The following is a 14,587-nucleotide window of genomic DNA, read 5'->3' as shown; positions in this document are numbered from 1 at the left end:
TCTGTAGCAATTCATATCTTTCTTATCTCCTGTTTTGAAGATTGGACAAATGACAGCTTCCTTAAGACACTGTGGAAAAACACCTTCCTCAAAAATTCTGTTTGCAATATGTGTTAAAGGCTTGGCAAGTATAGTATTATTCTGTTTGAAAAAATCTGGTTTTAAATAATCGAGTCCAGGTGCACTATTAGCTTTAAGACTATTAATGATTTTTATCATTTCGTCCTCACTGACAGGTGTAAAGAATAATGACCGGCAGACTATCTGATCAGCTGCCGCATGCTCATCTGCGCCATTACAATCGCTATTTAGAATGTCCTGGGCCAGTTTTGATCCAATACTAATAAAAAATTCATTGAAAGAATTCGCCATATCTCTATCATCATCTCCCAATTTCAATTCTCTCCCTTCCAAGTTAATTTGGTGGATTTGTGTTCTTGGCCGTTGCACTTCAGTTATTTCTCTTATTACTTCCCATGTTTGCTTAGAGCTGCTGGAAGTTTCAAATCGCCTTGAAAAGTATTGTTTCTTCGCATTTTCTATTACAGTTGTTAGTAGATTTCTGTACCTTCTATAATACTCTCTAAGCTGTAGATTCGCTGTATTATTCTTGCTTTGTCTGTGTAATTTATCTCTCTTCCTTATTGATGTAATTAATCCATTTGTAATCCAAGGCTTAATTTTTCTTTTTGTGTGCGATACTCTATTAATAACTTTACATTCTTCTGTGTATTTCTTCAGTATTTCTATCATTTTCTTCAAAGCACTATCAGCGCATTCCTGCAGGTACACGGAATTCCAGGTCTCATTTGTTAGTGCTAATGAAAGTTTATTATAATCAATACTTTCATAGTAGGGTTTTCTTCTGTTGTGATTGTGTTCCACCGCATCATATTTAATTCCCAGAATAGTTATAAAATGATCTGTAATAGAATTTGGGAAAACTATTGGTATTATATCTTTTTTAAAGTTTATCAGAATATGATCTATACATGAAGCGCTATTATTTCCAATACGAGTTGCCTGCTTTATACAATGTAGGAATCCATATTCACTGAGTAGATTATCATAGTCTTCCAGTTGCCTGTGCTGATTTGGTTCTTTTGTGTTGATGTTCAAATCTCCTAGAACGATGTGAAAATACTTTCCATTATCATCCAAAATCTGCCTCAGATCAATGAGAAATTCTGTTAAGTCCAAGTGTGATGGAGATCTATATAACGCTGTTATAACAAAAGTATCTTTCCCAATTTTTAAATGCATATTCAAACAGTTGGCTTGCCTAACTGCAATTTCTTTTATTTCGACAAAATAGTCGGATTTGACATAAATTATTACTCCATCATTCTGTAGAATATTGTTTTCTGTTTTGTGGCAGGTATAATTATTAATTGATTTCAAGGAAACACCACCAGCAATCCAGCATTCCGTTAAGACTATCACGTCGAAATCCACGTTCAGGTCTTCCAGTTGAATAAGAAATTCTTCAAAATTTTTATTGTAGCTTCTGATGTTGAAATTGATGATTTTCAAGTTGAAAGGTTGGATTGTATTGTTGACATCTTGTGAATTTGGAATCGAAAAGTCTTCAATGTCTAATAAATCCAAATCCTCCATCAAATCAGCCATTTTTGTTTTTGTGTTTATAATTATTTGTGTGCCAATTGTAGATATCCTTGTCCTCAACTGATTGTATTTTTTGAGTTAATGACAGCATGAGATCTTGCTCCCCAACTGTTAAATATCTGAATGAGTTGGTATGCCTACTAAGTGCTACTATTATGTGCTGAATGCTATTGTAAATCTTGAGTGGTTTAGTATTTTTCCTCACTAGGATAACATCTCTAAACGTTAAACCCTGAGCTTCATGTATAGTTAGTATTGTTAATGAGCCAGCGGGAGCCTTGTTTTTAACAGCTTCCAGTACCATTTGTTTTTCTGATTGCGTGAATGTGAGGATTAAAGTTTGTGGTTGTAGGTTGTGAGGTTCTCCGTTAGTTATTGTTGGTTCAATTGATCGAATAATTTTATTTGTAGTGCAGATATCATTGTAGTAGTTAGACAACAGACAGCACACATCCATTGGACACCTGTTGGTTACTGATTGGTAAGAATCCGGATCCGCGAAAACAGAAATATTTTTCCAGACTGCTGGTAAACCACTTCTCTCGATGTAAGATATTTGTTTTGAGTCTCCAACCAGTACTATCTCGTCTGCGCCTGTCAGCTCAGAGACGAATCCCACGAAGCCGGCGTGCATAAGGACAGCTTCATCGATGAATACGCGCTTATATTTTTTGTGGCAGCCATTAATTAGAAACGACGTCACGGTTCTGTAATTTGAATTGATGATTGAGTTGAATTCATTTCCGTGTTTCTCCTGTATAGTTGATCTTATTCCTTTGATTGCGGCTCTTGTTTGAGTTAGTATGAGGTCTTCCATTGGTCGATGTTTATCAACAATTAGATGTGTTTTTCCGCTCCCTGGAACTCCATCAATCCATCTGATTCTCGGTATCTTGCATCGAGATATATCAATTTTCGAAACAGCATCCAACAGTTCCTCATTAAGCATCACTTGAGTGTCTCGACTAACCATAATATATTTTTCATTGGTTCTAAATCTGCGAGAACTGTTGTCAAATGATATGTAAGCTCCGCCTCCCTCCATACTGAATCCCATTCTATATTTTGAAGTAGTTGGTAGAAGGAACATTTTTAATTCATTATCGTAAACATTCATACTCCTCAATTCAATTTCTCTGAAGACCGACGATGAAGCATGAAGATTTTCGGTTCGAAGTGTTAAAAGAGCTTCTTTGAAAATATCTGCGTTTATTTTATCATATTGCTGTAAAAGATTTTTCAATTCAATCATGCAATTTAGAAAGTTATGGTGCTTGCTATCTTCTGGTAGATAACCTCTTGGGCATACTTTTTCTTCTGGCCGATCTGGTTCTGGAATATTGAGAAAATTCATGCTGTTAGTGCCCCTATGATAAAATATATATTTCAAATGATTAGTTGATAAGATAAAACTGAGTAAATCAATTGAGGATAAATCTGCTAGCTGGCTGAATTCATCTATGCCTACGACAAGTGGATAATTCATTGATGCCCATTCATTTATTTCCAATAGCACTTTTTTAATTTCTTCTAGAGCATTATAATCATTTACGGGCAACAAGTAATTCCGAATTAATTGTTTACTGTCAGGCGTGTTGATTGTTTTCAGTAAGATCGCCGAGCATTTATTTTGTAGACTAATTGGCTCAAGGCTACACCACTCCTCTAGCGTCAGCGATTTTGACTTTAGTACGTGCGAGAATCCATCTGAGACTCGAATCTTATTTTCTCCTACGTAAGCAACGCTAAATTAATATCGGAATATTCACCGTAATTCTGAATTAATGATACTCTACTTTTTGACGTTTGTTTATTTACATGTAGCTTATTATCTTTTTTAGAGATTTTTCAATAGTCGACGGCTCTCTTTTATTGATGCTAGGCTTAATTAGAGTTTTTTTTTCAATATCCTATTTTTCATTTTTTTAAGCAATCCCATAGTTTGTTCTATCAATAACTTGTTGCAGTGCTCTTCTATAACATGGGCATTTTGCGTCATTGGCTTTATGATTAGCTGGTTATTATTCTTTTTACAATTAACACAAGTTGGAATTTCCTTTTCGGAAGGGCAGTTTTTAGAGTTATGTCCTATAACTGAACAGTGCCCGCAGACATCCTGTTCTTTTTTACAATGCTTCATCACGTGATTGAACCCATGGCACCGGAAGCATCTCTGAGCTACAGTATAGTCGCTGGCTTTGCAGCATGTAAAGTCGATAAACAGCTTTACCTTGTTAATTATAACTTCCTTATTTCAGGATCGCATTCAAACACCCAATGAAGGGTATCTTTATCTCTTGGGCCTAACTTGAATGATGGGACGCAGCCTTTGACAAAGTCTTCTTTTTGGATTCCAGAGTTATAGAAATTCTTTTCATAGATAATCTCTGACAGCTCCTCTTTATTTACATCTGATGGGACATCGTACAAGATTATCCTTGGCTTCTTGTTTGCAGGCTCCGTGATTTTTATCCCTCCTTTTTGTAAGCTTTTGTTTGTTAGTATTTTTTTCTTATCATCCAATGTATCCAGAACAATAAGAAGGCCGCCGCCTCGAACATTAACAGTTTTCTTTACTCTTATATTTTCTTTCTTTGGAATGTTTTCCTTCAGACTTTTCCTTATTTTTTTACTACTCTGCTTCTCATTATCTCCTACCAATTCCATTTTGTAGGTTTTAGAAGAAGTACATGCTCTTTAGGTTGGATTCTTCTTACGTTTCCTATTTTTTCTGCTGTTGATGCCTTCTTTGGTAACTTAATCACTTCAGCAAAACTGGGTGGTTTATTACTGATTTCCTGCATTTTTTTATTCAAGCTGACTATTGTTTCTTGTAACTTTGGCGCACCTGAATTGAGATTTTCTGTCAACTGACTGATAGTAATAGCCCTTGTTTCGATTCTAATGACAGATTCCGTTGTTTCAACTAACATCTCTGAAAATCTATCATAATCTACTCTTAAAAGTTTCTTTCTCTCATATTCAACTGCAGCCCATTTTTTAAAATCCAAGAGTTTATTATATAGTTCCTCAATATCCTTTTTGAATTCATTGGCCATAACTTCACTTATAGTATTCATATTATTACCTTTTTGCAGCTCCACCTCCTGGTTCTGTTTCTGCTCCAAAGGGCAGATGGTAACGTTTTGTTGAAACGCCTCTCCTTCTTCTTTCTCCTCCTCTTCTTCGTATTCTGGAATCACTCCATATGGTGGTTTTTTTGGTGATTGCATTTGTTGAAAAGACACCACACTATAATGTTGATGGTACTACACTATATAGCTGATGTTAAACTAACACTATTCTATTGACCTACTTTTCACTGTTATAGAAAGCTACTCTACTCACTAACTTAGATGTTTACTGTACGACTGCTCGACTACGACTGAGTTGCTTAGGAAATCAATATATTCTATCTTCTTCAAATTAAATCGTGGTGGACAGTAGACGGCTCCAATTGTGATCGTACCAGATGGTCTACCGATAAGTTTGACTTTGATTGAAATCGACTGGAACTCCTGCAATTCTATCTTCTTGAACTCGTGATGGTTTAGCTCTTCTCTTACAATAACCGCACTTCCGCCTCTAGCGCTGTTGTTGGGATGTATGGCATGGTATGTTTTGTACCCTCTAATTTTAAAGTAGGATTCTTTGGTGAAATGAGTTTCGGAAATGAGACAGGCATCTATTTTATGCTCAATTAGAATTGCTAATAGATCATCTTTGTGCTGTAGTAATCCATTAGCATTCCAAGTCATAATTTTGAATCTATTTTCCATGCTTCTTGTGAATGACTTCTGGAACTGAAATATTTTCCAGTTTTTCTAACCTACTTAAAATTGATTTATTGAAGCCTTCTTGCACAACTAGTTTCTCAAGAATCAATTTAAGTTGAGTTGTAATGCTCAGTTCCAAATCTTTACTCAAGTTGTAATCTTGAAGACTTGACTTTTCGTTACTGTTGATAGGTACTTTATTTTCAGCTTATCAGCATAACTCTGGTTCTCCTTAACTCTACTGTCATTTATTACAGCTCTCTGTGGCACAATAGGATTGTCTCTTTCGTTGACTGACGAAATAGATTTTATTGTTTTTTTCTTATTTCGAAGTGCAGGCAAATCTTGTGCTACAACACATCCTCTATAATTGGCAGGGTGCTCCATCCCACAATTGTAGCATTTAGGCTTAACTTCTTTACTCTTAGTACAGTTGATAGTGATGTGGGGACCAGCGCATTTCACGCACCTAGGCTCCTTCTGGCAGTATTTTTTAGTATGTCCCCAGGTTTGACAATTTTTACATTGCGGTAGAAATTTCGATTTTTTCAGGGGGACTACTTCAACCTTCATACCCATAATTACACATATTTCATAAATTCTATTTATGCTCTCTGTGTTTTCAAAAGTTAACATGAATATTGGGAGTGGTTCTTTTGTTTTTCATTTAAGAATGTTTACCACGTCTAAAATTTTAAATCCTTTTTCCTGAAGTTCCTCTTTTATTTCCTGTGGATTGCAAGTGCTGTGCAACTTCTTCTTAATTACTCTAATGGGTCTCGTTTGCTTGTTTTCAAACGAAGACCAATTCATTTTTTTGTCATTCAGCAATGATGTAGCTAGTCTATAATTATCCTCAGATTCAACGTTGAGTTTTAAGCTACCATTATTCAATAGTGTGATCTTATAAGAGTCTTTTATTTTTTCATTCAAAATTTTATACACTACTTGATAGTCTTGGATGTTGTAGAGTATTATTGGAGGAGGTCTCTTAACTTGTTTGATACTAGGAGTTTTTTTTTGGCTCAGCATTCTCTTTTAGTTCAGTTTCTGTACGTGAACTCACTTTCTGCTCATTGGATGATTGTGTTGGAGGTGAGTCAGATTGTTCTCTCTTCCTCTTTCTTTGCTTTTGACGAATCCATTCTGTTTCAGTAGATAATTCTTCTTCATCGGTATGATAATTGTCCGTATTTTTTTCTTCATTCTTAGATTTAGTCTCTAACGCTGATAATCTAGTTTGAAGCTGTTCAAGTTGAATTTTAAGTTCAGAACTTATTTTTTCTGATTGCTGGAATTTTGTATTAGCTTCGTTCCAAGCTTTAAATAAAAGTTTTTCGCATTCTGATTGAATTTTATCAGTTCGAACCTTGTAGGAGACAGGTTATTTCCTTCAGTTATAGTAATAATAGTCGTATTATCGTCACCGTTCATAGTTACGATAGTTCAGTTCTCACAATAGAATTACCGATTCAGCACTCACCGAAGCAGCAATATCCGAACTCGGCTACAGTCATAGTTGCTGCCAACGCGCGCGCGCACGCACACACAAACTCACTCACAATTCGGCAATGCCGTTTTCACTGACACAACAGTTTGATGGTATACTTTTAGAATAATTACTTGAATTTCACAAAACACGTCTACTCGCTTCGGCTTCTGAAAGCTGACTGATTATATGGTAACAGTTAATTTTATTTAATACTCATTGAGATTAGCTTTGATATTTTATATGATTGGTGACAAATTTGATTGCAGGGCTGGTCAATGTTTTCTTCATCAGCTGCTAAAATAGCAAGTAAAGCTTCTGAAGGAGCTATCAAGGTTGGCGGTATTGCAACACAAAAGGTAGCTGAAATTAGTGTTACTGTTGGCGATAAGGTATGCTTTAGTTTCACTTTTATTCTATGTTTTCGTATCGTATTTGTTTTACTTTTTACTTTTGTTCGTTCGAGTAAAATATTTATTTCTCCTTCAATTTTTAGTTATTACTTTATTGTTAAATCATTCTATTGAGATTTGTTTTAATATGGATACTCCCCTCCCCTCCAGAGTGCACCAAGAAGACGCAGAGCACGAATCTAGACAATTTGAAAATTGCTTGGAAACACCAGTAAATTTTGAATGACTTCTCCAAACTCGAAAAAATTGTTACCAAACTTAGAATTCGTTCGGCTCTTCAATTTGTTCGACTTACAATGAATAAATTATTTTATTTCGTCACAATATTGTTGTAATCTCTAATATTAAATAAAAGACAGATATACATTTTCTGCAGGAGTCTCTACATATTATGCAGAGTCTCTAAAATCAACTCTATACGTTGGCTTTTAAAGTATAAATTCATTGTGAATGTACAATTCACTCCAAATGACTATCTACTCAAATTATGTCTTCGAGTAAATACTTTACTCCAATATATTTTTAATATTATGAATTTTTTCCATATGTAGACTGGCTGGTTGCTATGGCGTCGTATAAAATGAGCGCTGCTATCCAGAGATTGTCAGTTTAATGTAAGGGTAAGCATTCCTGACCGGCAACTAGGAGGTACTGGGTTCGATTCCCGGGCTGACAAATAATTTTTGAATAGTAGCGCTCATCGAATTTCCATCTAGCAGTTTACCCTGTTGTCAATATTTGCAGTAGCAGAAGTCTTCGGGGTGAATTACAGCATTTAATTTGGATTTTCGTTTAATAATAATTCATTAGCATTTGAATAATTGCAATATCTCAGTAATTTCCATCTGTAGAATTTTGATAATAAATTGACAGCAACACTTTTATAATGGATTAGATTCTTCACGTTCACTTTGGCGTTACAACTGAAATTTGATTCAAGTTTCACAATAAATAATGCTACTGCTGCATTTGTCTTATTGTAAACTTATTATCGCATTCATTCAAACAATGCAAATAACAACTATAGTAAATTATTTTCTTAGCACCACATCGGTTTCCTTTTTTTCATGATCTATATACTATAATTCTATTCAGGATTTCGTCACTTACCTAGCTATTCTATCATTACTTTTCAACTTTCACTTTGTTTAGTAGCTACTAGTACTTGTATCAGTGTTGTACAAGTATTTGTAGAGTACTTCCTATATTTTAGGTAAAATTACTATTTATCGTATTTTGTTTGCTTTTGATTATTTAGTCACTCTCCATTTTGTTGCTGTTATATTTTATTTTTAGTCCTTGCTCGTTGTCCTAGGTAAAAGAAGGAAAGTTGTTAGATGACGTATCTACCCAAGTATCCAACTTGACTACCAAGGTAAATAGTAGCCTATCATTGATACTTTCTTAGTTTTATAAATTAAATAAAATTATTTCTATTCGATATAGATATTAGACTTCAATCATATCCAACAATCTCAATAATTCAATCTGTGCTTTTTCTTTACACTCTTTCTTTTATTTTTCAGCTAACAGCAAGCAATATTTCTATTTTATTCAATTTAGATACTATTAATATTCATTACTGAGTAATATGGATTGTAAGAAAGCGTTTTCTAATGTTAGTCATGACCTCCATGAATAGTCAGTACATTATTTATTATTTCTTCGTATTATCTTGACTGTCGATTAAACAAATTTGTCAATTGATTTTGACAGTGTTTGATCTGGAACAATTGATCTATTTCTACAATTGAACATTTGACCTAGAACAAAAATCCACCAGTAAAATCCTATAATCCTTTTTTCAGAAATGAACTGAATTGAAAAAAAGAATTTCAATCATTCAATTAGAATTTCAAAACAACAATAGATCTAATTCAGTGGGTTAATAGAATATAATGCATGGAATTAATGTTGAGTTAATGTGGAAGTAATTCTCGATTTACACATTGAAAGATTGCCCTTTAATCTGTGTTCATCTAATAGAGTTTAGAGTTAGAGAAAGATAAGAGAGAGATAATAGTTTGAGAAAAGTTATTAAATCAATTCAGAGCATGTTTCAAAAGTAAAATCACATCCCGTTTGTTCGGAATCCTTCTAAAATATTAGACCCACTCATATCTCAACATTATTCATCCCAGTACTAGATGGCGGTCAGACAAACTTATGTTCTCCTGACCGAAAACTACACAACATCTCAAAGAATTGAAAATATATAGTGTATAATATGTAGACATTTGAGACTCATGAGCTTTATATGTGTTGTGTATCTGCCATACGCTAAATAAATTATTAATCCCTTCCATTATCAACATAGGTGTCAAACTATCAAACGATAAACCGAAAAACTTCAATAAATAACATAGGAGAAGCGGCGCATATAGGTCTGCTAAATAATAATATCGTGTGACCTGGCTGACTAAAGTCTGGTGTCAGAGTTTTCAGTCGAACCTGAGCGATTTCAGGGCCTCTGACGTGACCTAACGACTTTTAGGCACAGTGAAAATATAGCTCTCATGAATTCTAATGGACTATTCCCACTGACTCCATCCGAGCGAGTATGAAAAGTCCTATTAGAAGATATGGGAATAATATTCTCACTGTATCGGACAAATATGCAGTTTTAGTATAATTCAGTTATCATAATCTAATATGCACTATGAATATTCTCCGTCCAGTCTATAAGCACAATAATGAGTGATATTATGATTTTCGGAATTGTAATGTCAAGTATCCTATAGACACAAGACATTGCATAAAGTTGGCTTCAATTAAGACTTATAGATAGATAGAAGATAGAAAATAATTTTATTGTCTTTAATATGGTGTGAGTACTTTACATTTTATCCAATGAAGTAACATGCAGTATTAGTCTATGGTTGACAAAATTCATTAGGCATTATCATATTCATTAGTTATCATAATCTAATATTCACTATGAATATTAAATTAAAATCTATACTCTCTATAAATAAAAACTAAAATCATTTAGTTGATACTACATCTATTTCTCTTATCTCGATTGGCTTGTCTAATGAATCGTCGATAACAAGAGACTCAGCCCACGATATCAGTCCACTACTTCTAACAGGTGCATATAGCTGATAAGACTTATACTGTTTACATGATGCTAGTAAAAAATAGTTGAGCTAGTCAAATAGCATCGGGTGAACCCGATCAAATAATAAGACCAATGCTGTTTGCCAGTAGATTACTAGTTAACTGGTATTAGTTATCAACATGAATGATAGTTTGTTATTAAGTTAGCATCGTGTAAACACCATTGGTCTGATTTAGTGCCACGTTCACACCGTATGATATAGCTGGCTCACGACGAAGTGGCCCCTGCTTGACATTTCAAATAGTATAGTGTGAACGCACTAAGCTATCTTGTGATGAGAACGGTAGGGCTTGTTAACTGAACTAACTAAGATATCATTGAGACGCGGCATTGAAATTGAATGAAAAAGTCGGTTATTGTTTGTAGGTGGGGGAACTGGGACGTCGAGGCTGGCAGGATTTGTCGGGCACCAACACACCCGCACCCACACCCACACAGGGCTCCATCCCCTCTTCTCCAGATTTCTTGTCGTCGGAGAAGTCGTCATTGCTGATTGAAGGAAACAATGCAACACAAGCCACCACACAGCCCAGGTCAGCAATACAACATACCTACCAAATATATGGGGCATTGCTCTGCTCTGCTCTTCCAACACAATGGGCCATATCAATAAAGTTGAGCATTTCCTTATACTTCTAAATATGGAGCATTTGCTTCATTTTCTATGAATAAACGTGAGCAAAATCTTTTGCTCATGCTCATCAAAAAAATAGTTTGAGCATTTGCTCAAAAGTAAATGCTTGTACTCAAAATTGAATGAATAAACTAGAGCATTTTCTCAACTTGTGAGTCTAGTCTAGAGCAGCTTTTCATCTTTTGCTCATATTAAAATGGCTCAACCAATAAGAATAAAAATGATTTTTATTCCTTTAGTGCTTACAAACAATGCTATCGGAAACGCCAATTTATACATTATAAAACATTATAATAAAATAACAGAATAATAGAATAAAAGTTTCATTCCATTCAGGACACAAACAATGCTATTGGAAACCTCTATTTAAGGTTTCCTCCACATATGTCAATAAAACAATAATATAAAGAGCAAAATAATCCAACGTACATAATACATCATTTAAATATAAACACATAAAAATATAAAGTTAGAGACTACAGAGTACTATTACGTATGGTTTTCAAAAAATGATTCTCTACTGGCAGCTGTAGGAAATCAGAAAGTGAGTATAGTGGGTATTGTAAGAAGGTTTTCAAGTTTTTGTCTAAATACTGTTAAAGGCAAGTTTCTGGCTGAGTCTGGCAGAATATTAAGAAGTTTCAAGGATACATGATTAGGACTAGTTAATACTTTTTTCAGTCTTGTGTAAGGTACATCTATTTTTGTCTTATTTCGTGTATTATGGCTGTGGATGTCAACTCTGCATCTATATGATCCTAGATCCTTCTTCACTTGAAGTAGGAGTTTGAAAGCTACCATACTGTAAACTGTCATAACTTTTTCTTTTATAAATAACGGCTTGCAATGCTCCAAATACGCTGCACCTGATATAATTCTTATAGCCTTTTTCTGTAGTAAGAACACTCTTTGCACATCTGGGGCACAACCCCACAAGACCAATCCGTACATAAAGACACTCTGGAAAAAAGCGAAATAGCACATTCTTAAATAGTGTACGGGTACACAATCCCTGAGTTTTCGAAGAAGGTATTTAACCCTACTAAGTTTGGAGCAGACACTTTCTATATGAGGTATCCATGTGAGTTTATAATCTAGTGTAATGCCAAGAAGCTTAGCACTTTTTGCACTCTGACTGATCTGTCTCAAACCAAGCACTAGCTTCTGGGTCTTGGTTTTATTCATATGACCCATTATTAACGATGTTATTCTTTCATTCTGTAATGTCACAAAGCACATCATGCTCAAAGCTCATCTTTGAAGATATGATCATGTAAATGATCAGATGTAAATGAGGAGATTACAATTCACTCGCTGTCAAATCAGAATAATTAATTAATAGTTTCAACGAAATTCCCAATAATTTCTCTAAAGTATCCTGAAGACTTCCGCTACTGCGAATGTTGACAACAGAATAAATAAACCAAAAATGAAATTCTGCTACACAAAAATATATTATTCGGGCGGGAATGTATATTTTATAGAATTCATTAGGAATTTCGTTCTATTAAATAATATTCCTCCAATCCAGTCATTCACAATGATTTTATGATGTATCTGTATAAGCCTCTGTTAGGGTGGAAACATAGTAGAGCGGCGAATGTAGATTCAAGCTTGACAGTGAATCCATGTATTTAAATGGTGGCACACATAGTGAAACAGTTATTTTAAGCATAGTAAGCATTATTTTAAACACACGATCTCGCCGCTCCACCCTCAGCTTGAACCTAGATGCTTGACGCTCACAGTTGGTTTGCTCTTGCAGTGTTTCCCAGTGTCATATAATCTGAATAGTAGAAATTATTGTTTACTCATAGTTCAAGAACTAATTCATTAACATTAATCAACTTTATTCACTTATAATGTTCTAGGATATTTTCAGACTGGCTGCTAAAACCATCCTGAGTGCCATCTGAATTATAAATAACTTCTGTACTATAGTAAACAAATTATTCAGTTAGAACAAAATGTATGACTGAATTTAAAAAATCTTGAAAAAAATTGTTTAATGAGAAGTCAGGTTATGATGACATTTAAATGTAAACAAACACGAAGCAGACGAACTGTTTGAACTTTTTTTACTTCTTGAAATTTACCAATTTCACTCATAGATGGAGCCACCATCACCCGCCTCTCCAATTTGCATTTACTATAACTGAATACTATGAAATTAATTTTATGTGGTTCTAGATGGTTTTGTATATATTATTCAAATGATTCTGATGGATAGTATTAGAGGAGGCTGTGGTTTATAACTGTGCGAGGTCTACTATTCACAGAACTACCAGTTATAATAATGAATTTTATTTGTTAAGGAAACAAGGCTGGGAGGAGGATAGCTGGAAAGAGCCGACCATTAACCCCAAGAAACGCACTCAGAATGCAAGCTCCACGTCCGCCAATGTAGATCCGAGAAATAAACTTGAAGATGAAGCCTGGGAAATGCTCAACAATTAGATCAGTCCGACATTTCCAAACATTCTATTTGAAACGATACTGAACATTGTCAAATAACTTACACATTTATTTTGAATTTAACTTCATTTCACATTTTATATATCAAAGTGTATTCAATGTTACGAATGATAGTATTTTACTTTTAAAATATTTATTTGATTCCAGAATATTCTGTATTCGTATTGAGGTTTTATCCATGGTTATATAATATTTATAATAAGTGTTGTTAAGATCAATAATTCATATCATTGATGCTTGAAAACCAAATTAATCAACTCAAAAGCCTTTTTTGCTGTTAGCTACTGGGACCAGGATGTCATTTGTAATGTTAATAAAAATATTGTTATCGAATGCTCTATGTTGATATCTGTTGAGATGTTTTAAGCTCGGTAATTTTCCGCTGAGTTTCAATTTTGCAGTTTGAAGAATCATCTTGATTCGACCATTGCGATATTATTTAATTTTTGGACTAGTAAGATCCAGGACGATGCTTAGCATTGTTTTGTTTTCCAATTAACAATATTTTTCAGCTTGTTGATATAATATTTGCATTAAACCTAAAAATTTTTTAAATTTAAAATTGTTACTCTTATTATCTCTATGAAATAACCGTTTTTAACACCAGGAAAACATGGCTTTTGGGTTGTTTCAATTTATTAGACATTCGTTGGCACTTGTCTGTGATTGTAATCAAATTATTTAGTCGGTTGTTAAAGCATTTATTCAAGTGACAGTGCAGTGCGGAAGGATTATCATTTAAGTGCATCGTTGCATTTGGACATCCAGAAAAAATCAATAAATTGGACATCTAGTTTTATGATGATGACTATAACTATAATAAATATAAACATTCATTCCAGGTTTCAGAGTTTTATTCTCATTGATCATAACCTGTATCTGAATATGCCAAAGCCTAAAGTAACTTGCACATAGTAGATAAAAAGCCAAATAGATGTCATGGAATACCTAAATTATTTGGATCAGTCTATCTTTCATAATTTATAGTTTGCAAGTTCATTTTGGAATATAATTGTATCAGAATTATGCGTAAAAAACTGTGACATAACCTAA

At 34.1% G+C, this 14,587-nt stretch overlaps 1 protein-coding gene across 4 annotated transcripts in view; it reads left to right on the top strand.

Annotated features, from left to right (window-relative positions):
* Positions 1-14,380, top strand: part of LOC111055956 (ADP-ribosylation factor GTPase-activating protein 1) — a 29,112-nt gene extending 14,732 nt beyond the window's left edge. Inside the window, exons 7-10 of one of the 4 annotated variants that reach the window (XM_039430760.1) lie at positions 7,161-7,283; positions 8,620-8,679; positions 10,792-10,958; positions 13,375-14,380. In XM_039430760.1, the coding sequence (XP_039286694.1) occupies positions 7,161-7,283; positions 8,620-8,679; positions 10,792-10,958; positions 13,375-13,516 (492 nt within the window). In that variant the 3' untranslated portion in view covers positions 13,517-14,380. The remainder of the gene's footprint in view (positions 1-7,160; positions 7,284-8,619; positions 8,680-10,791; positions 10,959-13,374) is intronic. The other 3 variants (XM_039430761.1, XM_039430763.1, XM_039430762.1) reach the window with 3 other exon arrangements.
* The last annotated feature ends 207 nt before the right edge of the window (positions 14,381-14,587 follow it).

This window comes from Nilaparvata lugens, chromosome 6 (assembly GCF_014356525.2).
Source record: "Nilaparvata lugens isolate BPH chromosome 6, ASM1435652v1, whole genome shotgun sequence".
Taxonomy (NCBI): domain Eukaryota; kingdom Metazoa; phylum Arthropoda; class Insecta; order Hemiptera; family Delphacidae; genus Nilaparvata; species Nilaparvata lugens.
The sequence above is the reverse complement of the archived record's forward strand: the minus strand, read 5'-3'. Positions and strand labels throughout refer to the sequence as shown.